Genomic DNA, 27,773 nt, shown 5'->3' with positions numbered 1-27,773 from the left:
CTTCTTCTTCTTCTTCTTCTTCTCCTCCTCCTCCTCCTCCTCCTCCTCCTCCTCCTCCTCCTCCTCCTCCTCCTCCTCCTCCTCCTCCTCCTTTAGCTAAATTCCCTACATGATGGAAATACTATACAGGTAGTTCTCAACTTATGACCCAATCGAGCCCAAAATTTATGTTGCCAAGCAAGGCAGTTATTAAGTGGGTTTTGCCCCATTTTATGACCTTCCCCATTGACTTACCATGTCAGAAAAATCACAAAACATGATCACATGACCTTGGGAGATGGCAACAATCACAACGCCACAATGTTCTGATTTGCTAGTTAGTCAAGGTTAGCCTGGATGGATTACCCATTAAATGGATTTATAACGGGGTCAAAGAGTGAATTAAGAATCTGGATCGAAGAAGGATCAAACTCAAATGAGGTATCGAGTGGTATCCACAAGGTTCAGTCCTGGGACCTCCTTTTCAGTGCACTAATTAAATCCTTAAGTGAAAAAGGTAAATGATACAAAACAATATGGAGCTGAAAATAGAAACAAAATGAAGAGCAATTGCTTCAGGTGAGGAGAATGTCACTTAATAGAGGTATATGCAAAGTTCTTCATTTAGGAAAAAAGAAATCATAAATGCAGTTATATGACAACATATCTTATCATAGTAAAATCCTACCCTATTTCTGCAAAAATAAGACCTCCTCGGATAATAAACCCAATTGCCTTTTGAGCTCATGTGCTAAAATAAGCCCTCCCTTCAAGATAAGCCCTCCCCGAAAATATTGCAACACAGCAGCAGCCCTGAAGTGGCCATGATGGCCGCCTCCTGCACCTCAAAAATAATAAGACCTCCCCGAAAATAAGGCCAAGTGCTTAATTCAGTGGTCAAAAGAAAACAAGACCCTGTCTTATTTTGGGGAAAACACAGTAGTACTTATGATAAACATCTTGGAACAGTAATTAATTACAAATTGAAGTAAGGTGGCTGCAAAAAGAGGAATATGAATTCTCTTGGAAAAAAATTTAAAGTTCCTAACCTAAAGTATAGAATAACATTGCCCAGAAAAGTAGTAGATTCAAGCAAAGATTAGTAAACCATCTGTCTCAAATATTTTGGATTTTTGTACTGAGGAAAGGGCTGCACTCGGTGGCCTCGATGACCTATCCAGCTCCAGGAATCTCTGACTAGTTTTGAGGTCTTGTACATATCTTCCTCCTTTCTAAACTCAGCCTAAATATCAGAAAAATTAAAGATTTCCAGGGAGCGTGGAGAGAAAATATCTTCAAAAGACCAGTGAACTAAATGCGATGCACACCCCGGGAAATATCCTTCTCTCTCGCAAATTCTCTCTTTATTTTGACTTTTAGGGGTGAGACCTGTGTAAGTTGAAGATAATGTGAAGCACTACTACTTGAGTAGGTTCTCACAACTGGGGGCGGGGGAGGGGAACTCTTCCTTTTTTTTTTTTAATTAGCCCGAGGAGTTGTGAAAATGTTATTGCTCATGGATGAGTCCTTCCCTGATTGCCAATCAGAAGGCAATGAGTCAGAACAGAGATAAATGTTCAACTCCTATATAAACGATGGTCGAAACCTAGAGACATTCAAAGGGAATAAATATTTTATAGGACAGAAAGTGTCTGCTGTGATTTTAACTATGACAGGGCTCTCAGTTTGGGCTTTCCTGTTTGTCACCTGCAACCTATCTGCTTTTGCCGCTCCAACGGATTCGCCAGTCAATGATGCTGACATGGATTTGGTGAAGGTAATTATGCACATGAAAATTGCTGAAATTTTCACTGAACTCTTACTTTACTGAACCATAATTTTAACTTTTCTCTCCTGGGCTAGTTTCCCTCCCCCCCCCCTATTGATATCTGATTTACCTTTGTGTCTCATGAGATGTGTGTCTCATCTTTTTTACTATGCTTTGTATAAAAGTGTAGTTATTTAAGATAATGGGTTAGCCACCCTTTCTGCAAAACAGTCTGTTCTTCTTCAGCTTGCACCATGTTTAAAAAGACTAAATCTTTTTAGTCTTTTCATTTTGTTAAAAAAAAAAGTGAACTGTATTTTTCGGGACTTTAACCTTTAAATTTATGGGAAGAATCTTCGTCCTCTTCCCCAAAGCTATAGAATGATTTTTGGATATGCTGGATATTATTTTATGTTATGAATGACAAGGAAGGATCTGAGAATCATAGAATTCCATCAAAATTTCCCTCGCTTGGTTTCTTTTAGTTTTAATTAATTTATTTTTTTAAAAAAATCAGAGTAACTTTACTTTTGTTTCCTATCAGAAATACTTAAAGACCTTCTACCAATCCAACGATGGGAGAATCCCTAAGAGCCGTATGGATGAAAATGAAATCTTGACTAAAGATCTCAAAAAAATGCAAAAGTTTTTTGGCCTGAAAGTGACTGGAAAGCCTGACCTAAAAACTTTGGCAGTGATGAAGAAGCCCAGATGTGGTGTACCTGACTTGGGGTCATTTGGTCTTTTAGATGGCAATCCTAAATGGGAGAAAACCAGTATTACCTACAGGTAAAAGTGTTTTTTAAAAAAGCAGGTATCAGCTTAACATACAGGTAGGGGTATTGGCATAGGGGGAGAAAAACAGTCAAAATTGCAACCACATGATTGAATCCCCGCCCCTTTCATGGGTATGTCACGAGATTGCGTCCGCCATCTTCCCTGTTTTGATCCTTCTTCCAACAGATTTCCCTGCATCAAAACAAAAACTGAGCTTTGATTGGTCTTAGCATCCAGTCCATTTAGTGATGAGAAGTTTCCATTAATGATTTCCAAACTTTAACTTATTTTATAGCACATTTTGCATTTTCAAAGACCTGTTTAATTCTGCTTTTGAACATCTCTTAGGAGATGTTCAAAAGCAGAATTCTTGCTTAGTAGCACAGGTTGTTGTTGTTGTTTTTTTTTTTTTTTGCAGTTCCACTGGTGTTACTGCAGGAAGCTGCAATTTCTAACTCTGGAATCCTGGAAAGCTGCCGTGACTCAGTATCTCCAATGCTGGTTTAGAGAGACCACTCTTGTGGCTGCTTAATAATTTACTCCACTTTCATTTTATAGGATTGTAAGCTACACTTCAGATATGCCTCAATCTGATACAGATGAAGCCATCAGAAAAGCATTTGAAGTCTGGAGCAACGTATCACCTCTAACCTTCACAAGAATGTATGAGGGTGAAGCAGATATCATGATCTCTTTTAATACCAGAGGTAACTACATAGGTCTAGCCCTGAGCTGAGCCCAGAGGTGAAATTCAATTTTTCCCCTACCGGTTCTGTGGGCGTGGCTTGGTGGGGATGGCTTGGTGGGAGTCATCTGACTGAGTGAACAGGGCCAACTTTACATCACTCATGGCAACCCACCAAGTGAGCAGCCGGAAGGGGTGAGCAGCATGTGGGCGAGCAGGCGAGCGTGGGCAGGGTCATCTAGGGGTGGTTTTTACTGGTTCGGTGAACCAATTCAAATCATCCCTACTGGTTCACCTGAACCGGTCCGAACTGGTTGAATTTCACCCCTGGCTGAGCCTGGCTTCAGGGACCACTGTTTAAGCAAAAATAATAATAACTGCCTAATTGAACTCCTTACTTCTTCTACCTTCAGACCATGGTGATAATTCTCCATTTGATGGTCCTGATGGAATCCTGGCACATGCTTTTCAACCAGGCCAACACATTGGTGGAGATGCTCATTTTGATGAAGAAGAATTTTGGACCAAAGATGGCCCAAGAGGTATGTCTAAATCATTCTGGAACTGTAAACATGTAGATTGTGCAAGGATATAAGCATCTGAAATTTATCTACAGATGCAGCCAGATAAGGTGGTAGACCTGGAAATATCTGCCAGCTTCCCCAATATAGGCTAAAAACCTCTAAGAACCCGGATGAACTTGACTAGGAATTTACATATTTACTTAAACTGTAAAACAGTAGTTATCACAAGTAACTCATGGGAGGGAACCAATCCTTCTCTGTCAAATATGATTACTAAACCTAGATGGGACTATTCCTTTTTCTTTAAATGCTAAATGCTGAATTTTGGTGTTTTTTTAAATCTGAAGGAAGAGTAGATTGCTTATGAATTTCTTATTGATTTCTACAAAAAGGATTTTTTTTTTGTATTTTTCCCCCTAGGACGCAACCTATTTCTTGTTGCTGCTCATGAGTTTGGCCATTCATTGGGTCTGTCTCATTCCACGGATGTTGGGGCCTTGATGTTTCCCAACTACTCCTACACGTCGCCAAAATTATTTCGTCTTCCACAGGATGATATCAATGGCATTCAAGCCCTCTATGGTAAGGCCAAGAAAAATCAAATCCTAAATTGAATGGGATGCTCTTAGACTAGAAAGCATGCCTTGGTGAGCATTAGTGGTGCAGTGATTAGAATGCAGTATTGCAGACTCAGTGCCAGAAGTTTGATCATCACCAGATCAAGTTTGACTCAGCCTTCCATCTTTCCGAAGTCAGTAAAATGAGGACCCAGATTGTTTGGGCCAATTGGCTGACTGTAAACCAGTGGTGGGATTCAGCCAGTTCGCATCTATTCAGGAGAACCAGTTGTTAACTTTCTAGCCAGTTTGGAGAACTGGTTGTTGGAAGAAATATCATTTTGTTTTTTTCCACTTTACAGGGCTAATTCTGTAAGGAAGGCAGGAAGGAAGGAAACATTCTGGTATTGCCCTGCTTACAGAAACTGCCTCTCCGATTAACACTTATTACATTGTAACAGTTGAGGCAAAGCACCAATTGACATGAGTGATGTTGAGTTGGCCATGCCCATCCAGTCACATGACCACTAAGCCATGCCTACCCATCTGGTCATTAGGGCAAGAACCAGTTGTTATTTGAATCTCACCACTGCTGTAAACCACTTAGAGCAGTGGGTCTCAACCTTCCTAATGTCACGACCCTTTAATACAGTTCCCCATATTGTGGTGATCCCCAACCATAAAATTATTTTATGTTTTCCGTATTTTTTCAAAATTATGTGTTTTCCAATGGTCTTAGGCGACCCCTGTGAAAGGATCATTCGACCCCCAAGGGGGTCCCGATCCACAGGTTGAGAACCACTGACTTAGAGAGACTGTAAAGCACTGTGAAGTGGTATATAAGTCTGCTATTCTTAATTTGCAACTTGATTACCAAATGTAAATAAATATTTGCCAAGCAGTACAACAGGCCTGTCAAACTGGCAGACCACGAGCCAAATGCATCAGGCGCAGGCTCCACCCACCCAGCTCCACAAAGGCAAAAAACATCCTGATACATCATGATACATCACATGACACAATCGAGTTTGACACCTGTGCAGTACAAGCTTTACTAACTGCAAGCTCCTATTCATTTAAGTAAGATTTCCAAAAGAAAAAAATTATTGTAACTAGCGTGTTTTTCTCAGTTATGTTCCTTAAAATAGTGTCATAATTCATTTCATTATAGCTAGAATTCCCCGCTAACAGCAAAGACACGTTAGAATTTGTACTACTTCAAACACTAACATTAAGAAAGCAAATCTTGACAGCAGGGAGAATTGTATTTGCACAGCAGTGAAAGAATGAGGAAACTCCTACAGATGAAAATATAATTAGAAAAATACTAGCCTGTGCAGAAATGGATAGGTTAACATTAATGATAAAGGACAAAGAAGACACAGAATATTTTTTGACATGGGATTTGTTTTATCAATGGTTAGATGATAGAGGTAGATATTAGAAGTTGGAAGATTATTAGTAGGTACAGGTGAATATTATTATTATTATTATTATTATTATTATTATTATTATTATTATTATTATTATTATTATTACTACTACTACTACTACTACTACTACTACTACTACTACTACTACTACAATTTAGTACAAGTAAACTGACCCAGACTATACACTGCTTATTAAGCATTTATGTATATTAAAGAAAAATGTATACATAAAATATTTTTTTTTAAACCGAAAAAAGAAAGCAAATCTTGATAATTCCAATCGTTTTTAGTATCGATTTAATAGCTTCCATATCAATTCTTAATTATTTTTTAGGTAAATCAAACAACCCAATACAACCAACAGGACCCTCTACACCAGAAGCATGTTCTGCTATGACTACTTTTGATGCTGTTGCCACCATGCGTGGAGAATATTTGTTCTTTAAGGGCAGGTAAGTTGCATTTTTAAAATACTTCTTAGAGTTTGAGCATTATTTTCCCAATAAACAGGATATGACCCTTATATCAGGGGTGTCAAACTCAATTTCATTGAGGGCCGCATCAGGGTTGTGTTTGACCTTGGGGGAGGGGGGACAAGGCCATGGGGCGTGGCCAGCTTGACGTCACTTGTTGAGGCTACGTTTTCAGCTGTGACAGCCTCCTGCAGCCCTCTGCCAGGAAAAACAGAGCCCAAGTGGGCCATGCAGAAACACTGTGGGCTGGTCCTTTGCTGTTTCCAGGGCACCCCTGAGGGCCAGATCTAAGCACCCCATGGGCTGGATCCAGCCCGCGGACCTTGAGTTTGACACCCCTGCCTTATATTATTATGATATGGAACTCCAGTTAATTTTCCCCTCTTTGAAAAGATGCCACATTTGGTAATATGCCACTTCTGTTTTACTATTAGGCACTTTTGGCGTAAGCACCCTCAGCTGTCCAATGTGGAACTATATTTCATTTCTCTTTTCTGGCCAACTCTGCCTTCCAATATCGATGCTGCTTATGAGAACTTTGTGCAAGATAACATTTTACTTTTTAAAGGTGAGCAATGAAAACGTGCTTTGATTTCCTTATAAATTTAACGAGACTTGCTCTTACCATAGGGGGAAAAGAGTTGTTAGGAAAGAAAGGGGATCCTTTGTTCAATACACCAATGTCATGGCTCAGTAGCTAAGATGCTAAGTTTGTCGATCAGAAAGGTGGGCGGTTCAAATCCCTAGTGCCACGTAATGGACTGAGCTCCTGCTACTTGTCCCAGCTTCTGTCAACCTAGCAGTTCAAAAGATGTAAAAATGCAAGAAGAAAAATAGGAACTTTGGTGGGAAAGTAACAGCGTTCTGTGCGCTTTCGGTGTTTAGTCATGCTGGCCACATGACCACGGAGATGTCTTTGGACAGCGCTGGCTCTTTGGCTTTGAAACGGATATGAGCACCGCCTCCTAGAGTCAGGAACGACTAGCACATGTGTGCAAGGGGAACCTTTACCCCTTACCTTTAGTGTTTCTTAAATGTTTTTGTCTTAGGAACTCTTTCCACATTTAAAAATTATGGGGGACCCCAAAAGACCTTTTGTTTATTGTTATGTTTATCAATATTGATCCTATTAACAATTTAAAATGATGCATTCACTGCCACTACGACTTCTCAAATTTGTTTGATGGGCTGTGACAAATGAAGGTGAATATATGTGTGCCCGGATAATGTTGCAGGATCTAATCTGGGTCAGTCACCAGGAACAGAGGTTATATTTTCCAAGTTTTCAGACTCGTGCTGGAGCCCATTCTCAGGGAACTTATTTGTAGCAGTGTGTGTATTTTAAAATTGTATTTTTTTAAAAGGATAGGCAATAATTTTGGTTTGGTGGACCTTTGATAGGGTCTTGTGGGAACCCCCAATGGTTTTAGAGCTACATGTTAAGAAACACTGGCTTATGCTAAGCCATATACCCCAATAACTGGCTTCATTGACCATATTAAGCCAAACATGAAACACACACAAACACACAAACACACACACACACACACACACACACTTCACATTATGGTTTACTGCATTGTCTGAATTCATCCCAGTTGGTAAATTATTCAGAAGGACTCATAGCCTAGTCTGACTTTGTGCTGTCATTTTTTTAGCATGACCAGTGGGCAGATAACTCAGTTCTTGTCTTGTCCTGGTCTCCCTCTGCCTAATTTTCCAGGTTTCTCTTCTGGTTTTTCTCTGTATTTTATCAAGATGGTTCTGCTGCCAATGAGTACTGCATTTCAGCCTGCTGGAAAGATCTAAGCCAGATCCTAACATCATAGAGCTGCCACTTGTTTCTTTCTTTTTTTTAAAGTTAGGATGGTGTCAAATCCACAAAGAACAAAGGATTCCCCTTCTTTCCTAACAAGTATTTATTGCTAGAAATAGACACACAGACCTCTGAGCTGTGAATGTCCACATGTAGAATTTTAAGCATCTAAAAAAGCTCCATCTTTCTTTTAAAACCAGTATCCACTTTCTCCAGAGGCTGCATGTAACAGTGGGAAACATGACAAGCCTTAGAAGTTATCATTCTTTCAATGCTGAAATAATATTTTTCTTAACCAAACTTGGGGACATGGGTATCAAACTCACAGCCCACGGCCCAAATGCGTTACACTCTGGCCACACCCACACCCAGTTAAGCAAAGGGGGGCAAGGCATGATATATCACCTGATGACAATACGATGCCACAAGTTTTACACCCCTGGCCTAGAGTATCAAGAAATATAATTATGCATAATATTACTTCTTCTCTTTTTAGGAAACAAATATTGGGTTCTAAGTGGATATGATATAGTTGGCCAGGCTCAAAGCATTTACAGATTGGGATTACCAAGAAATGTGAAGAAAATTGATGCTGCATTCAGCGATCCACAAACTGGAAAGACCTATTTTTTCATTGGGAACAAGTATTGGAGGTACGGATCAGTGCTCGGCAATTTTCTACAACTTACTTATAATGTTGTTAGTCTTAAGGTATTAATCCTTAATAGACAATATATAACTGAAATGTACCTTATCATAGTATATCAGTAAGGTGGTAATCAAAAGTGGTCAAAATCTGCAACAAATAGAATAAAATCATGATCTTTCAAATCATCTGAATAGGAAAAAAAAGATTTCCCTATTTGACTCTGGAGTCCAAACAGATTCAATAGCTTAGTTTGGATATGCAACTCAGTCAAATCTAGAAATCCAAACTGAATCAGATCACAACAGATGGAGACAGATATTCCCCAATTTGCCCATTCTTCATGCCTAATATTGGAACAAAACAAAACCTTTTCAATTTCTTCTTCCATTTGAGGCACTTCCAAAGATGGCATTAAACAAAGGCAACTTGGGAAAAGAAAGGCATGTTTTCTATTTGCCAGTCCTTTCTCAGGATACTAGTGTGCATCTTGATGGCTTGGAAGGAGTATTCTGTCGCCCAAGGTCATTTTTGTCATTTGAAAAAGTACCCCATTGGACTCAAGACTCTGATTCTCTGCACCTCCTTTAAAAGTACTACAACAACTAAACATCCAAAACCTGCAAATGGTTTTTGAGAACACCTGGGTGAACTTATCCAGCAGGGGAACTTTTCAGGGTCAGGTCTGCCTTTGAGATGTTCAGGCAATATCAGCACTGTAAAATAAACTGCCGAGTTAAAAATAATAGAAGAATGCAGTGGGAAATCTGCATGAATATGCCCAAGGGTGATATTCACTTACTTTCCCTACCAGTTCGCAAATGTGAGCATGCACGCTCTCACTATGCTCACATGTTCATATGTGCACTCAGCCTGCCACGCATGCACTTTGGCTTGAAAATGTGCCTAAAAAGGATGGCATAGAGCTGGGGCAGATGTGCAGGCCCACCTGTGATTTCCACTACCGGTTTTGGTGAACCGGTACAAATTGGCAGAATACCACCTCTGGATTTGCCCATAAAGTCATTTTCTCCTTAGAGAGAAAAGTATGTTGCAGGAATTTTCATTTCCTGTATTTGGCTTGGCCTCTTTAATTGATCCTCACCAACTTGGATCCTTTTTTCCTTTCATGAAAGAGTCTTCAAATATTGCATTTCAATAATGATATTTATAATCTTGTATTCAGATACAATGAAATGGAACAAAGCATGGAAAAAGGATATCCCAGAAATATAGCCCGAGATTTTAAAGGGATTAAACCCCGAATTGATGCTGCTTTGTATGACAATGGTAAGTAAAGGACTCGGTTGCGATATGAGAGAAACAAGGTTTACCTAGGATCCTGGTTGACTTAATTTGCGTTTATATTATCATCAGCATTCTTAAATGCTTTCTTCCCAGTATAATACCTTTTTTCCTGAAAATAAGACCTCCCCAGATAATAAGCCCAATTGAGCTTTTGAGCCCATGAGCTAAAATAATCCCTCCCCCGAAAATAAGACCTCCCCGAAAATATTGCAACACAGCAGAATCCATGAGGTGACCATGCTCGCAGTCTCCTGCACCTCAAAAATAATAAGACCTCCCCAAAAATAAGGCCAAGCACTTATTTCAGGGGTCAAAAGAAAATAAGACTGACTCTGTCTTATTTTGGGGAAAATAAGGTAGTGCCTGGGTTCATACAAGATATCAATCCACATGACAACCAACCATATGAATCAATAAACATACATAATGGGTTTACACACTGTGCTGGGCATTGTAACGTTTAAAGCTTCTGCATTTAGGAGGCCCTTCATTTTAGATTGTGTTTTTTGTAACATTCCTTTAACCATTTTTGAATTTTTTTACTTTATCTTCTTCTTTTTTTAATCGTATGAGACTTGTGGCACCATAAAGACTAGCAAATGTTAAGTGTACAAAAGCATCTATCCTCTATTAATTCAGCAAATAAAAATCAATGAAGCCTGTAGCTATGTTCACTCATGGCCTTAAATCTAAATGTTGCTGAATCATAGTTTGTGAAATAAAATACGAGCAGCCATGGCCTAAGGACTAAATCACAATTGGTTGGATTCATATGGTTGATTGTCATGTGATTTAATATGTTGTATGGAACCCAGACACTAATATCTGTAAATCATGAGGTAGGACTTAACGTTTTTGTGTGTTCTGCAAGCCCGATTGATCATTGATTCAAAAACTATGCTTAAACAAAGTTTAGACAATATGTAACCAAGTCTCAAAAATAGACAAGATATACCTTTGCTTTTTTCCCCCTTTTGGACGTTAGTGTTGGCTTAAAATTACAGAATCTCAGCCTATCTTAAGAACAAAGTCTGTTCTGATTTATATTGTCATGAATGTTTTTGCATACCTAGTTAAAAAAAAATTAAATTCACATTAGATATCTATAATGAGGAAGTTATCTTTAGGTCTGAAAAAAATCAGATTTTTAAATTTATGTTTCTTTCTTTCTCCCCCCCCCCCCCCCAGGATATATCTATTTCTTCCGAGGAACAAAAGTGTTTCAGTTTGACCCTAAGAATGAAAGAATTGTTCGTCCCATTCGAAGAAGCAATTCTTGGCTGAACTGTTAAAGCATTTAATGAATGCTACCTATTGGTTATAGCTAATTCTAATCTACAGGCATCACAGAATTTAACAAGCTGGACTGAGAATGCAATAATAACCTATGGTTTTATTTTTCATATAATGTAAAGCAATTCCAGCTGATTAACTACATTAAACTCTAATATGTAAATGTAATCTATGCTGCTCCTGGAATAAACTATTTATTGTGAAAGATATGGTGATTGCTTCTTTTGTTTGAAGGCATGCAAATATTACTACCGTATTACACAAGAATTACATTGCTGTACTCTGGAGTGACTAATTTAAGAAATTTATACGGTGGTGGCAAAATTAGTCAAAAGCACAAAAAAAGAGAAATAATATTTAACCATATTAACTTCCACGTATAAAATACTTCATTTAGCATGAATTGATTTGAGAAGTCACAGATCACCATTGAAAATGTTAATACACTTCACTGAATGTGAGGAAATATGAGAAATTCACATTTGCTGTTTGATGCATAATATTAGTCACAGATGTAAAAATTTCCAGCAACACATTTTTATAGTAGAGTCATCTAATGATGAAGTACATTTATGAATGAGACTTTCAACCATCCTGATTTTCAGGATAAAAATGTAGCTAAAATATTCTGCAGAGTACTTTATCTACTACGTACTTTATACTATGGACTCCATGATAATATACATTATATCGCTATTATTTCTGCAATGTGTCTTATAGAATTCAGTTTATTATTTATTTATTATTTATTTATTTTACCGTGCTTCTAGACCGCCCCCTCTCCCGAAAGGGACTCGGGGCGGTGTACAGTCCATGTAAAAAATATATCAAAATACAATAAATAGAATTAAATATGTACAGTTAAATATGGAGGAGGTTAAAAATGAAATTAAAAGAACTGTACAGAGCCAGTAAATATAATTTTAAATCCCTAAAACACACACAAATTAGATTAAGAACATTACCCCTAAAATAACCAGTTAATAGTGCATTCACCAGGAGGAACAGTTGTAATTATGCCAGGCCTGCTAATCGGAACAGGTGAGTCTTTAATTTTTGCCGGAAGGAGCGGAGGTCAGTAGTGGTTCTGATGTCGGGGGGGAGGTCATTCCAGAGGGTTGGGCCCATCACAGAGAAGGCCCTACTCCTTGGTGTCGCCCGTTGGCATTGCCTAGTGGACGGCACCAGGAGAAGCCCCTCCCTGTGTGAGCGAATTGGCCGCAGGGATGTATGTGGGAGTTTGTACATTTAGGCCTGTAGGATGCTCTTACTGGAAGAAAGTGCCAATAATGTCACAAGTGTATTTTAGAGAAAATAGAAATATTGGGAAGGTAAGAATTCTGGATTAGACCAGACTCTTGTCAGGTACCTTTAGAGCAGTGGTGGGATTCAAATAATTTAACAACTGGTTCTCTGCCCTAATGATTTCTTTCAATAACCAGTTCACTAAACTCAGTGGTGGGTTCCTACCGGTTCGCACCGGATCGCGCGAACCGGTTCCAGACCGAACCCGGAAGTAACCGGACCCGGAAGTAACCGGGAACCGGCACCGGTCCTGTCACTTTATCCCCCTTGCCATCCCAACGGAGCTCGCTCGCTCCCCCGCCCGTCCGCACTAAGCTAGCTAGCCCAGCTAGCCGCTCATTGATTGGCTGGAGTTCAGCCAATCAGTGAGCGGGCTGGAGGCGACCCGTTTAAAAGCGGGTTGTCCTCCATTTCAAAACTCCCTTCTCTTCGCTGGGAGCTTGCTGCTTCCTTCAGGTAAGCAACTAAGCGCGAGGGGGGGCGGGAGGCTAGCTTCGGCGAGGAAAGGCCTCTAGGCCTTCCCTCGCTGAAGCGGCGGGCTGGCGTGGGCCGTGCGGGCGGTGGGCAGCTAGCTGCGCCCGGGAAAGGCCGCTGGGCCTTTCCGGGGCGAAGCACCGGCGTCGCGTGGGACGCGCGGCCGCCGGGAAGCTAGCTGCGCCCGGGAAAGGCCGCTGGGCCTTTCCGGGGCGAAGCACCGGCGTCGCGTGGGACGCGCGGCCGCCGGGAAGCTAGCTGCGCCCGGGAAAGGCCGCTGGGCCTTTCCGGGGCGAAGCACCGGCGTCGCGTGGGACGCGCGGCCGCCGGGAAGCTAGCTGCGCCCGGGAAAGGCCGCTGGGCCTTTCCGGGGCGAAGCACCGGCGTCGCGTGGGACGCGCGGCCGCCGGGAAGCTAGCTGCGCCCGGGAAAGGCCGCTGGGCCTTTCCGGGGCGAAGCACCGGCGTCGCGTGGGACGCGCGGCCGCCGGGAAGCTAGCTGCGCCCGGGAAAGGCCGCTGGGCCTTTCCGGGGCGAAGCACCGGCGTCGCGTGGGACGCGCGGCCGCCGGGAAGCTAGCTGCGCCCGGGAAAGGCCGCTGGGCCTTTCCGGGGCGAAGCACCGGCGTCGCGTGGGACGCGCGGCCGCCGGGAAGCTAGCTGCGCCCGGGAAAGGCCGCTGGGCCTTTCCGGGGCGAAGCACCGGCGTCGCGTGGGACGCGCGGCCGCCGGGAAGCTAGCTGCGCCCCGGAAAGGCCGCTGGGCCTTTCCGGGACGAAGCACCGGCGTCGCGTGGGACGCGCGGCCGCCGGGAAGCTAGCTGCGCCCCGGAAAGGCCGCTGGGCCTTTCCGGGGCGAAGCACCGGCGTCGCGTGGGACGCGCGGCCGCCGGGAAGCTAGCTGCGCCCCGGAAAGGCCGCTGGGCCTTTCCGGGACGAAGCACCGGCGTCGCGTGGGACGCGCGGCCGCCGGGAAGCTAGCTGCGCCCCGGAAAGGCCGCTGGGCCTTTCCGGGATGAAGCACCGGCGTCGCGTGGGACGCGCGGCCGCCGGGAAGCTAGCTGCGCCCGGGAAAGGCCGCTGGGCCTTTCCGGGACAAAGCACCAGGCTGGCGTGGGCGGCAAGCCTCCGCGAGGCTAGGCCAAAAGCCCCCCACCCTCCCCTCTCCAGCCTCGCCTGGCTGGCTAAGCCCTAAGAGTCTTAAACAGTCTTACCTGTCCTCCTGCCTCTCTGCCTGTCTGCTGCCTGTTGCATCGGAGAGCTGCTGATTCTGCCTGCTGGTAAGTAACCTGGTTTTTTTTCTTTTATTTTTTTAATGTATTTTAAAATAATATTTTATTTATTGTGCATAGAATTTTTTAAAATATTTTTACTTAAAAGTATTGAGTGTAGAATATTTTAAAATGGTTTACTTCAATTTATTGTGTATGGATTCTTTTTTAAAATTGTCTCAGACTATTTTAAAAAAGATTCTATCCAAAATAAATTAAAATAAACAATTTTAAAATATTCTATACTCAATACTTTAAAATGTATTGTGTATAGAATTGTTTTAAATTGTTTTATTGTAATTTATTGTGTATTGAATGTTTTTAATGGTTTCATTTTAAATTATTGTGTGTGGAGTAGTTTGAAATGGTACAGTATAAATTATTGCTGGTGGAATAATGGTTACAGTTGGTACAATACCTTAAAATAGTTATAGTATAAATTATTGCTGGTGGAATACTTAACAATGGTTTTTAAGGATTTTTTTTATTTATAGAATATCTTTTTTTAAATTATTGTTTGGGAATTTTTATGTTTTAATTGTTTATAAAATATATTTACTACAAGAAATATTATTCCTTTTTGCAAATGTTTTCTTTGTGGTGCAATATGTTGCTTAAAAGTGTTCAGACCAGGTTTATATATCTCAAAGTGGGTGCTTTTCTATGGGCAGGCCAGGTTGGTGCAAGGCAGCTTTGCCAGATTTTGTGTGTTTCTATGTGATACCTGGTTGTTTAGGTAATTGTGAGGTGGTTGCTGGTTCTGTGAGCTTCCTGGCACTGTCCTTTATAATTTCCCACAATGCCTTGATGGTTTTTATTCCAGTGGCTTTGTCTTTCCTGTCCTTAGGGTTAGGGGGGAAAAAAACACTGGTTTCATTTGCAGTCTTTGGGGGGGGGGACAAAAAGGAGAAAGAGGGAGGAGGTGGGGGAAAGTGGGATCCTTGCTGCTTTCTGAGCTTGGTGGTTTTTTTTACAGACATTTCACTACCAAACTAGGTAACATCATCAGTGCTAGATGGGGTTGTGGGGAAAGGAGGAGGAGGAGAAGTCGAAGGACAAAAAGGAAAAAGATAAGGAGGGAGAGGACTGTGGGGTCCTTTGGTGTTCTCTGAACCTGGTGGTTTTTAATTATTTTTAGGGAATTTTTATTTATTTATTGTTTATAGAATGTTTATTACAAGAAATGTTATTCCTTTTTGCAAATGTTTTATTTGTGATGCAATATGTTGCTTTTAAGTGTACAGGTTGGTGTATGGTATGTGTCTCAAGGTGGCTTCTTTTCTATGGGCAGGCCAGGTTGGTGCAAGGCAGCTTTGCCAGATTTTGTGTGTTTCTGTGTGATACCTGGTTGTTTAGGTAATTGTGAGGTGGTTGCTGGTTCTGTGAGCTTCCTGGCACTGTCCTTTATAATTTCCCACAATGCCTTGATGGTTTTTATTCCTGTGGCTTTGTCTTTCCTGTTCTTAGGGTTAGGGAAAAAACTGGTTTCATCTGCAGTCTTTTGGGGGGGAATTGTTTTTTTTGTGTGTGTGTGTGTGTGTGTGTGTTTTCCTGGCACTGTCATAGTTTGTGTTTGTGGGTATGTAATGTCCTGCAGTTATCTACACATTAATAATGATCAAGTACTAATAATATTTCCTTATACATTTTAATGACCTTTCCTTTCATAATTGGTGTTTTCTTTCATACTTTTAGATTTCTAATTGCTGTTTCTGTTAGTTAGCAATTGATAAAACAAATTCCACGTGAAAAAGTATTCAAAGCCTTCTTGGTTTTAATTGTCAATTTATTCATTCTTGCACATTCTAATATTTATTCATTTTCATATCTTTGTTTTTTCCACTGTTGTGCAAACACAATTCCAACAGCTGTTAACATGTGTAAAATTAAATATGTATTTATTCCCTTCTGTAAGTAGCTCTTTTATTGTTTTGTGTACTTATTTTAATCTTATTTAAGTAGTAAGTGCACAAAATAATAAATTTCCTTTTTTATATTTTCTTTTTGTAGATCATTCATTGGGGCAAAAAATTCAGTGACATTGTCTTGGCCACTCCCATCCGGTCACATGACTGCCAAGCCACTCCCACCCGGTCACATGGCCAGCAAGCCACTCCCACCTGGTCACATGGCCGGCAAGCCACTCCCACCAGGTCACATGGCTGGCAAGCCACTCCCATAAAGGAGGCCACACCCACAGAGTAGGTTCCAAAAAATTTTGAAACCCACCACTGACTAAACTGCTCAGAAAGTTAACAACTGGTTCTCCCAAAGTGGTGCGAACTGGCTGAATCCCACCATTGCTTTAGAGATGCAATTTTTTCAGGAGGCAACTGGACTTTGTTGTTTTTTCTTGACTGAATCTCTACAGACTTTTAGAGGTGCAAAAACGGCATTCTGTGCAGGGCACACATTTTTAGAAGAATATAAACAGCTACAAGACAAAATTGCCATCAATTCAGCGATAACTTCCAGTGACTGTTTACATATAATCTCAGAGTTTCCTTGGTACCGTATGAAAACAGTTTTGCAATTCTCTTCATATTTCCTGAATGCTTTTTCTTCCCTTTGGGAAGGGCCTTCTGTTTTTCTACCTCATTCTCATTCTACCTCAATTTTTTTTTGAGGGGGTGGAATTTCAGAGGTTTATATTATGATGACTTGATGTTTAAACACCTTAATTGAAGCAAAATGCAGTACGGCTAAGCTTCACGTATTACATCAAACCAGGAGGCTGTTGCTGCCCCTAATTAAGGAAGCACAATCTATCAGTGCCAAAACTCATTGTGTTTACTAATTTGTTTGTAATTGCGGAGACAATTACATTGGCAGGACTGAGAGGTGTTTGACTTTCAGAATAAAGGCGCATCTTCCAAAATGGGTCCAATCTTAAGTAATCCAACAGCAGCAGCAAATAATGATCACAAAATGCCTTCTTCGACCATTGCGAGACACTTACTATCTATGGGCAGGGGTGGGATTCAAAAATTGCAGTGATGGGTTCACTGCCCTGTTGCTGGATGGGTGTGACCATGGTGGGTGTAGCCTAGTCGGCCTCCTGCACCACAGTGGGGAGCATTTTTCACCCTCCCCTGTATTTGGAGGCTTTCCTCGAGCCCGTTTCTGGACTTCCGGAACTTCCAGCAGGCCCATTTTTCACATCCCCAGGCTTCCCTCTAGCTCTGGAGGCTTGTTCCCAGACTTCCAGAACCTTTGGTAGACCCATTTCCCCCCTCCCTGAGCCTCCACACGGGCCCTGCACTTACCTGGCATGATGAATGGGCTGCGTGGTGACTCCTGGGAGGGGCGGGAGGGGTGGAGCAGGGTGGGCAGGGCCCACCGGGGGTGGCAATTGGGGGTTTGTTGAAATGGACCGAATCCTAGCTACAGGATCTCCAGAATCTGTGCAAACCCCCGGAAGCCCACCCTTGTCTAGAGGCCACCAGGTGGATCAAAACTCTGCATTTAAAGTTTTACTGCGCCACATGAACTCTCGTTTTCTTGGGTTTGCTGTGGTGGTTGCCATCAATCATTTGAAGCCCCCCTTGTGCATGCAGAGATTTACTTTATGTTAATCTGCACCTTCTGTGGACATAAGGCTTGCCATTGGTTGCTTTCTTGTATACGTTATAGGCTTCATTAATGCTCTTGCTAGATCTTATATTTGAGGCTGATTTTAACTGTGTTATTGTAATGTAGGTACTGATGAGTCAATACAAAATGCTTGCATCTACCTCTGTTCATCTTTTGGCTGTATTCTTTATATTATGGTTATAATGGAGAAAAAGGGTGTTATTGACCTTATTTATCCATAAATCTGCAGCTTCTGCAGACAATTCACATTTCCTGCCTTGAAAATGTCCTATGAGCAGGATGACTTTATGTTGTCCTCCCTTTGTATAGATCTAGTTCTCACACCAGTGATGAAACATGGGACCAAATCTGACTATTTCAAAAACAAGGAACAGAAACAAACGGTCCCGCCCCATCAAAAGCAGGGAGACAAGCCATCTGTCACATAGAACAGGAAGGAAAAGGAAATGCAAGAAGTTTGGAGTGCAGAAAAGCAAACTGAGAGCAGTACTTGAGTTGCAACAGGGGCTGAACTTCTTTTGGTTATGGTTTCCTAACTTGCTACAATAATTATTATTTTTTACTTCTGGCTGCCTGGGCTCATGCTAACGGTTTACAAAAGAAGGTTTCCATTAGCTTGAATATTCATTAAGTCAAACTCAAATCCTATTTCTTGGAGGGAGGATTAGTGAGCCTTGAAGAGTGAATAAGTGCATTCATGTTAGGAAACTGCCAGCTATGATGGAAGGAGGGGTCAAGCGAGGGCCTAGCTTGCAGTCATTGCATTGAGGCAAGTGGCATAAAGCTTTACCTCCTTCAGGAGCCATGAAGTCTTATTTGGTCATTCCCAGGGGAAGGCAAGTACTCTGGTGAAATTCTTGTAGCAAAAGTGGTAGACATAAAGTTACTGCCAGCCTCCACTTTGCTTGCTTGCTATCAGCTGCCATAGTAACAGGGAGGGTGGGGACTCGTGGTACTTGGGGGCAATTACTAGGTACTGGAGGAGTTATCTTGAAGGGAGTTTTGTTCTCACCATGTTCTGCGCATGCTGATGGCTCGTGTTTGGGCTTGGTCAAGGTCAACTGTCTCTGCATACCAGCTGGATGAGGCCACTTGACGATGCACCCCACATGACACCTTTGGGAGTTGCAGATTGGACATTGGGTTGGGGTAACAGGGGGGAGGGTCTTGGGCAAACATTTCATATGTACATGTTCGCGATTTTTTGCTTCAGATCTTGCTTCACTTTAGCTGTTTTCATTTCATGTCCAGTAAAAGTATCTTTATCTCTACTCAAATGGAGTTGGGGTTTTTCTTTCTTGGATACTAAATGAGGCACGCCTGACAGTTACTGACTTCAGCTATTTATGTGTGGCATTGACTGCTTACATTTGGCAATTAATGGCTATAAGTTTAAAGTATCTTTTTTGCTTCTATACGCCCCAGGGGTGGGATCCTACCGATTTAACAACTGGTTCTCTGAGTATGCACTTTGCGTGCACACACCAGTTTAGAGAATACTTACCTTTCCGATTGCTGCTTGGGAAGGAAAAAAGCTGAGGTGCGCCAATCCACTCTGCCATGTGACTCAGCTGAGAAGATAAAAGTAGGTAAAGTGCAGGGGCAGGTGGGCGGGGCCACTTGCTCATGGGAGCGAACCGGTTCCCTCCCAGCTGATCTTCGGAGATACAGGTTTGCCCAAGCCAGTCCGATCCGGTAGAATCCCACCCCTGAGCCCTCACCACATTTCCAGAAATACTAGAACATGGCTAAAATTTTTAGACTTATCACGTTGAGGAAGATCTGCAGAATGAAAAATGTACATTGGCTACAGCTTCCAAGACATTTTTGTATTCTTCATGTAGATCATGGGTCATCAACCTGGTCCCTACCGCCCACTAGTAGGCGTTTTGGGATTCCAGGTGGGCGGTGGGGATTTTGGAGGTTAAAACCTCCTTTTGTGTGAGTGGGAAGGGGAGGAATAGAAACTGTTAGCAGAGACAGGCAGAAGCAGAGCAGTTGCAAACACGTGGGAAGAGGAAGGGGAGGAATAGAAACTGTTAGCAGAGCAGTTGCAAACACGTGGGAAGAGGAAGGGGAGGAGTAGAAACTGTTGGCAGAGACAGGCAAAAGCCAAGCAGAGACAGGCAGAAGCGGAGCAGAGCAGTTGCAAAATAGGAGAAAGAAAAGGCAGGAGAGAATTGTTGTTGGCTAATAATAATAAGTGGGCTAACTAGCTCAGCCTTACTTTTGTACATAGCCCTAAGGAAGATAAAAAAAAGAGATAAAAAGGAAAAGCACCGAAAGAGGAGACCTTCGTTTGTTCCTTACGAAAATCGAACCAGATATCAAATATTTAGTCTCAAAGATCTCATTAATCACTAGTAAAGCTAATTTCAATTTACTTTATTGTTTTCTAATTAAACTTTATAAAGTTAAAAACATTATAAACATGCATAAAGTAGAAATAAAAAGATAAATGTATGTACATTTCTTTTTTAAAAAAACAACCTCCTTTCTAAAAAATATTCCGCACTTGCGCAAAAACTGGTGGGCGGTAAGGAAATTTTTCCATCAAGAAAGATCCATTAGTGGGTGGTAGGTAGAAAAAGGTTGGCTACCACTGATGTAGATTATGCTTTAAAACCAGAATGGCTGTGTTTATATCACATTCTTGGCAATAGTGTGATTTGTTTGGTTCTGCCAGGTGTGTTGTGTGAAACTTTGTGATCATGGTTTATTCAGCATGCCAAAGTAAACTGAGAATGATCACAAATGGGAATCTCATTTTGAACGTACACAGATTTCTACCACAAATCACCATGCTTTCAATTACTGTATTTTGTCCCCCAAAACTTTATTTATAAGCACTGGAAAACAAAATCTTGAAAGAAGACTTTAGTCTTCTTATGGTTGTGGGCTGGCTGCTGGAACTCTCTGTAAGAGAGTCTTCCGGACAGAGAGTCTTCCAGCAGCCAGCCCACAACCATAGAGCACACTCCTAGAGCGGCCACTGCTGGAAGACTCGGCAGCTGAGTTTTGGAGTTTGGAACCGGAGAAGACGTTATGCTCGGAGCGCGGTGGCGGCTGCAGCTGCTGCAGGGAGAGTTGAGCCCGGACATGTTGAGGCTAGGAGGCATGCCTGCTGGGGGAGGAACAGGCGCTTGCGCAAACCCCTTCTCCAGCTGGGCAGAGCTCCATGCACTGACCTAGGGGATATTCCTAATGTGCCAAGCCATGGGAGCTGGGGAGTAGGCAGAGCGCCACGTGGCTTGACGCCTTAGGGATAACCCCTAGGTCAGTGAATGTTGTTCTGCCCAGCTGGAGAAGGGGTTTGCTGGGCGGTTGCTCGTGAGCTTGGTCACCTCATTGCTGCTTCGCCCCTGAGGCTGTGCCCAGCTCTTCAGGAGCCAGTTCGCAAGGGAGCACCTGCCCGGCAACTCCCCCCTCCGGCCAGGCAGAACGCCACTCCCCAACCTAGCGGTATCCTGAAGGCGCCAAGCAATGTGAGAGCCTTTCTCCCCATCCCCCAGCTCCTGCGGCTTGGCGCCTTCAGGATACCGCTATGTCGGTGGAGGGGGGCTTGTCCAAGGGGTTTATTTTCAGGGTGGCCTTATATTTTTGCCCACGCGAAAAATGTGGCAAGGCTTTAGTTTCAGGACAGGTCGGATTTTCGGGGAAACTTGGTAGTAACTCGGCCAGCCATGCCCCTGAACCAGTTCTATTGGCAGCACCTATTGTTTTTTGCTTCTGTGCATGCACAGAAGCACTTTTTTTACTACTGCACATGTGCGCTTAACATGCACCAAGTGCGCGTGCACACGCAAAGCACATCCCTGGTAACAGAAGCCAGAACCCACTCCTGCTTTACTCGTCCTAACACTCCTCGTGGAGTTTGGTTCATCTGTGACCCAAAAACATCTAAAAATATATAGCATATGCTTAATCAGGAAAATGGCAAACTAATTTGGGAGTGCATTTAAGGTAAGAACGAAGAACGGGGTCTAATGTGTTTACTAATCAGCAAAGCATGTTATGCCATTAACCAGATGCTAGGCTGCAGGGTTGTAAGCTGTTGGTTAGGCAAGAACTACAAATAAAGCAAAACAAATAGAAGCATTGCCTCAGGGTGATGAAACACGGGCAGACAGGAAAATTAGTAAACAATGTAGCCTTCTACATTTACAAAGAAATAAACCCCATGTGAGTTTGCTTTAGTCAAGCCATTAGTTTAGCATTTTCCACACGCATTTCAAATTTTTGAAGAGTGTTATCATTTCGAAGACTTTCCTGGGACATGTGTCTTATTTGACCTTGGATACACAATATTTTTCTTTAAATCATTCTCTGTGTTTTTAAAGGATATCGTTATGCCTTTTTAGTAAACGTTACTACAGCTTAAAGGAGGCCAAAATGCTATAAAAGGATATCATGATTTTTTAAAAAAAACATCACCAACCTATCAAAACAATAGTTAACAGGTCTGTCTTGACCCCACGGCGGGATTTGAGGTTGGCACCTAGCTAAAATTTCCATTTTATGCTCTTTTTCTTTGTAATCTTGGCAGATCTCAGATGCTAAGCCTGAGCAGATTTGGCTAATACATGAACATAAGTCGATCAAAAAAGTTGCTAAGGCTAATTCAGAGTGAGAAATTGAAAAAGAAAAACTCTACAGAAAACCACTTCCAAACCAGGGCTGTCAAACTCGATTTCATTGAGGGACACATCAGGGTTGTGTTTTACCTCGGGAGGGGGGGCATAGTGGGGGGGGGGGTGTCAGCTTGACATCACTCATGTCGGGATGCCTGTGGCGGCCCTAGTGCTCTGCCAGCAAAAACAGGCTCCCAGCTCCTGGCTGTAACAACCTCCCGCAACCCTCTGCCAGCGAAAATGGAGCTCGGGAGGGCCACGCGTGAGCTCCGTTTTCACTGGCAGAGGCACTGCGGGTTGGTCCTTTGCTGTTTCCAGAGCAGCCCTGCAGGCCAGATCTAAGCAACCCATGGGCTGGATCCGCCCCCCCCCAGGCTTGAGTTTGACATCCCTGTTCTAAACTATTGTTTTTTAAAAAAAAAAAACTTGCATCATGAGAGTTGTAGTATTGAAGTTGTTGTATTATTGTATTGAAGCTAATATTTAATTAGTACTTGGGGGAGCAGTATTTCACTGATAATCATGGACAGATAAGATGATCTGACACTCTCTTCTCTCCCAGATAGTTAACATTATTGTGTCAAACATTTTTAAAATCAATGTATACCTTCTTGATACCAGATCTTTTTGGAGGGCTTTTTGAAGTTATTCTTTACTCTTGGCAATTGGCTAGCCAAGTCCAGGTGGGGTTTTTGGGGAACTGTTTCATCACTGGTTTGCCATTACCTTTTTTCTAGGGCTAAGAGAGAGGGTCTGGCCAAAGTCACCCAGCAAGCAGGACAGTTTTTATCTTGGCATCTTTAATCTCAATACCAAACAGATTGTTGAAGCCGAATTAAAGTAGATATCATATTCCTAAGGACTGAGATCTTTCTGCATGGTTTTCTATCATTCATTTTATCATTCTGACCAGTTTCTGAAGGACAGCTATTTAAAAACAGAATTAGTTAGACACAATCGCCTGTCAGATGGAAGATGCCCTATCTAACCATTCTCTGATGACGTGTTCCCCGTGATGCAAACTTCTTCTCATCTCACACTCATAGCCAAGGCCATTTCCTTTGGGACATTTTTTTAATTCCATTATGGAAGCAATGCTCCCCATCTTCTCCCAACACAAAGTGTGATGAACCAGGGTGTGGCACAAAGGCAACACAGCCAGAGAACTGGTATGAGACCCTTTATTAACACCAACTATGCCCCCAATATCCCTTTCAACTCTTCTGTTGCAGAAAATTAAGGGACTTAGACTTCGGAATCAAAAAAAGTAGTTTTATTTGCGCAAAGGTTCAGAGCAAGATAGCCAAAGCAGACATCTAAACATCTGAACAACTTTCTTATGGAGAAGCAAGTTCTTATATGTTCTTCAAAAGCAGCAAAACACGGAAATTAGTTTTGGTTGGTTACATGAGTCATAGCCCCCCCTGTTGCGATGCTAAAGAAGCTAAATATCTTGCCCTCCTTTCATAGATCGAGGTCCCAGGTGATTTGCAAAGAAGCATCTAAGTTTCCGATAATGGGTTTGTGGTTGGCTGAACTTTAGCTGAACATGAGGCAGGTGTGAATTTGAGACTTGACATTTATATTTCCCGTTCCTCTACAAGTCTTAAAAGTTATTCTTTCTTTCTGTCTTGCCTCCTTTCATGTCTTGTCTCACTCTTATGTCCTGCTTTACTTTATGTCCTGTCTCACTTCGGCCTGGAGAAAAACTCTTCCACAAACCTGTAACAGCCTTTGGCTGAAAATGCTTCAGTTCAAACATTGGAAGCAGAAAACTTCCAACTATAAATCCAACGAGGCGAGATAAGGTAATTAATCTGGCAGGGCAAACAAGATAAGGAGCTCCAGAAGTGAAGTAGCACGACAGTAAATCAAACCATTTGTGAGGATGCCAGGAACTCAGATAAGCAATTAACTCAGTGTTTGTTCCCGACAACCGTCCCTCCTATTTGCCTCTCCTTTAAACTCCATCCCCAGGTGTGCCTTGTGAAGGGAATCAGGGCTCTTTCCTCCAATGGTGGATTCCAAACTTTTCACTACCTGTTTTGTGGGCGTGGTATTATGGGCATGGCAGGGGAAGGATATTGCAAAATCCCCATTCCCTCCCCACTCTCAAAATTTCTGCTACCAGTTCTCCAGAACCAGTCAGAACTGGCTGAATATCACCTCATAAGCCATGCAACCCCCGTTGCTCTCTTCTCGGTTCTTTCATGCGTGCCCTAGGATGAGAAGGGCGCTTCATTGGTTTTCATTTGAACCCCTTCTCCCTTGTTCTACCTCTCCACCGCTCTTCCCAGCCTGACTTTGACCTTCCCCAGTTTCCTCCATAGCCAATGGAGCCACTCTTCCACTCTTTGTCAGCTGTTTGTCTTTCCCCTCAGATTCAGACTCCAAGGGGGCCATGACACAAAGCTTGTCGTGCTTAAGACCTGTGTGGCTTCAGGGACAACTGCCACAGAGATTAGCATCTTTCCAACAGCTACTTACCGAGATTGGTAGCTGTGGAAATGTGTGCTTCTCTTCAGTTTCTGCCATCTTCCTTCCATGACCATTTTGCATTGTGCTGCTGGGCTGGCATGATGCCAGGAGAGAACAATTACATTTCTAAAGAAACCTTTCAAGATTCTTTCCCTATCAATCTCGGCGTTGATATTGCTAAGCCAGGTAGAACATTACTTTGGTATTGCTAGAGGAAAAGCAGGATCTCTGTAAAGTGAAATCTAAAGATTCTGACAGGCGATTGCTCCTGCCCATCTAGCCATCTGCCTAAACCAGGGGGGTCAAACTCAGACGTCATGTTGTCATCACATGACATATCACAACGTTTTTCTCCTTCACTAAACTAGGCGGTGGGCGTGGCCAGCACGTGATGCATCCAGCCTACAGGCCGTGGGTTTGACACCCCTGGCCTAAAACAGAATTCTCCCCCAGTAGCAGGCCATATTAAGGAAGTGATTGTTGGATTAGGATCTCAGTGGCATGGTGGGAAGACGCTTGCCTCCCATTCAGAAAGTTGAGAGGTCAATACTAGGTAGTGGCAGATGTTTCTCTCTCCTAGGTGCAAAGAAAAAATATCTTCTGTGAACTCTGCATGGCATCAGGAAGGGCAGCCAGCCCGTAAACGCTCAGCTCCACCCAGTTGCCCTAGCTCTATCCTGAATTAAGGGATTACAGGGTCATAAAAGGGAATTTTTATTGTTAGATTAGGATCAGCTGAGAAATGCACTTTGACTTGACTCAACCAACTGTTATGTTAGTACCAATCACCGGTCTCATTACTAAGGCAGAGTTATAGGGTCAGAACATATTAGGCTGGTATAATTTCTACCACTGTGTGAGAAAACCATGTTAAACCAGCTATCGGGATGTGCCCTTTGATTATTTGATATTTATCTTCCTTATCACTTCTGGGTTTACCAATGCAATCATTTTAGCAATAGTGCTTAGATTTATATACTGCTTCATGGTGCTTTTACAGCCCTCTCTAAGCAGTTTACAGAGTCAGCCTATTGCCCCCAACAATCTGGGTCCTCATTTTACCCACCTCGGAAGGATGGAAGGCTGAGTCAACCTTGAGCTGGTCAGGATCGAACTCCTGGAGTGAGAAGTGAGTTAGACCTTCAGTGCTGCCTTCTAATCACAGGGCCAGCATGGCTCCATCACTTTTTGTCACGTTTAGTGTTACTAACTTGCCCAAAGCTGTTTCTGTATGTGAACACATGCTATTTCCTTGGAAATTATACATGTTTGATTCACTATTATTCTCTTCCATATCAGATAATAAGTCTTCTATTACTACGTGAGGAACTCTTTCCTTCCTCCCATTAAAAAAGCCCATTCAGGGGTTTCTTTCATTAGCATCTTGGTATCTTTCAGAATGCCGAATCATCAGTATGGCCCAATTAGAAATAAATTGTCATGCATTGTGTGATTTTTGAGACATATTATGCTAAATTACTCAACAGAGGAAATGCTACACACTTGTGGTTAATGATGAATTCAAGATGAGTAACAGCTGCTGGGGAGAAAGATTAAAAGTGTTGTTTCCCCATCGTGTACTCAAGGACGCATCTGAATAGTGGAAGTTTATAGTATCAAATTATACATAACACATTTTATTGCCTCTGTCTCATTCACTCTTTCCTTCCCTTGCTTGTTGGCTGGGTAGTGAAAGTTACGTGGTTTCTCCCACATAAATACAAAATAGGAAATTATCCATGAATAAGTTAGTAAAAACCGTACAAAAAAGATGTTGAGACTTTGGAAAAAGTGCAGAGAAGAGCAACTAAGATGATGAAAGGCCTGGAGACTAAAACATATGAAGAACAGTTGCAGGAACTGGATACGGCTAGTCTAGAGAAAAGAAGCACTATGGGGGACATGATAGCAGCATTCCAGAATTTGAGGTGCTGACACAAAGAAGAGAAGGTCAACATACTTTCCAAAGCACCAGAAGGCAAGACAAGAAACAATGGATGGAAACTAATCAAGGAGAGAAGCAACCTGGAATTAAGGAGAAACTTACTAACAGTGAGGACAATTCACCAGTGGAAAAGCTTGCCTTCAGAAGTTGTAGGGGCTTCAACACTGAATGTTTTTAAGAAGAGACTGGGCAGCCACTTGTCTGAAATGGTATAGGCTCTCCTGCTTGAGCAGGGGGTTGGACTAGAAGATCTCCAAGGTCCCCTCCAGCTCTATTCTGATTGAAGGATTAAAGGTGTTTTAAATATCTGTGTGGTTACACCTCACATATATCATGACTTTCTAAATCAATCTACAGAAAGAGCCATAATTGGTGAGATTACACTACACACTGTAGTGTAAATCGTAGTTGCCTAACCTCCTGTAACAATGAAAAAAAAAACCATTAAGACTTAGTGTAATATATTAATTCAGTGTGGGTAGGAGATGCAATATTGTATAGGTTAAAGGCACAGTTTAAGAAACTGAAGAATATTTACAGGTAGACAAAGAGTGTTAGAAAGTGTTTTTGCTAGTTCAATGCTATAAAGTTTTAATATAATCAAGATTTTAAGTCTACTTGCTTTGTGACACCTTCTCCTGGTTTGTCTGCTTTTTGTTGCTAATCAGAACATGATGAAATGATGAGTCAGTCCACAGCTGGCTTTATGAAACATAAAGCACAAAAATCTGAAAGCCAGATGAACTGCGATAGCAGAGACAGAAACTGTGCTGCTCTTTAAACAAAGCAACCCGGTTTTAAGATGAAACCTATTTTGCT

General features: G+C 42.3%; 1 protein-coding gene across 1 annotated transcript in view; it reads left to right on the top strand.

The window, feature by feature from the left end:
* The first annotated feature begins 1,616 nt into the window (after positions 1–1,616).
* LOC309391710 (uncharacterized protein) overlaps positions 1,617–27,773 on the top strand; it is a 43,086-nt gene continuing 16,929 nt past the window's right edge. Inside the window, exons 1-10 of the mRNA XM_081952374.1 lie at positions 1,617–1,756; positions 2,292–2,536; positions 3,083–3,231; positions 3,623–3,751; positions 4,154–4,315; positions 6,058–6,175; positions 6,631–6,764; positions 8,509–8,665; positions 9,845–9,948; positions 11,155–11,216. Of these exons, the coding sequence (XP_081808500.1) occupies positions 1,649–1,756; positions 2,292–2,536; positions 3,083–3,231; positions 3,623–3,751; positions 4,154–4,315; positions 6,058–6,175; positions 6,631–6,764; positions 8,509–8,665; positions 9,845–9,948; positions 11,155–11,216 (1,368 nt within the window). The 5' untranslated portion in view covers positions 1,617–1,648. The remainder of the gene's footprint in view (positions 1,757–2,291; positions 2,537–3,082; positions 3,232–3,622; positions 3,752–4,153; positions 4,316–6,057; positions 6,176–6,630; positions 6,765–8,508; positions 8,666–9,844; positions 9,949–11,154; positions 11,217–27,773) is intronic.

Source organism: Natrix helvetica, assembly GCF_964273705.1.
Source record: "Natrix helvetica genome assembly, chromosome: 4".
NCBI lineage: Eukaryota > Metazoa > Chordata > Lepidosauria > Squamata > Natricidae > Natrix > Natrix helvetica.
This window is presented reverse-complemented; position numbering and strand designations above follow the sequence as displayed.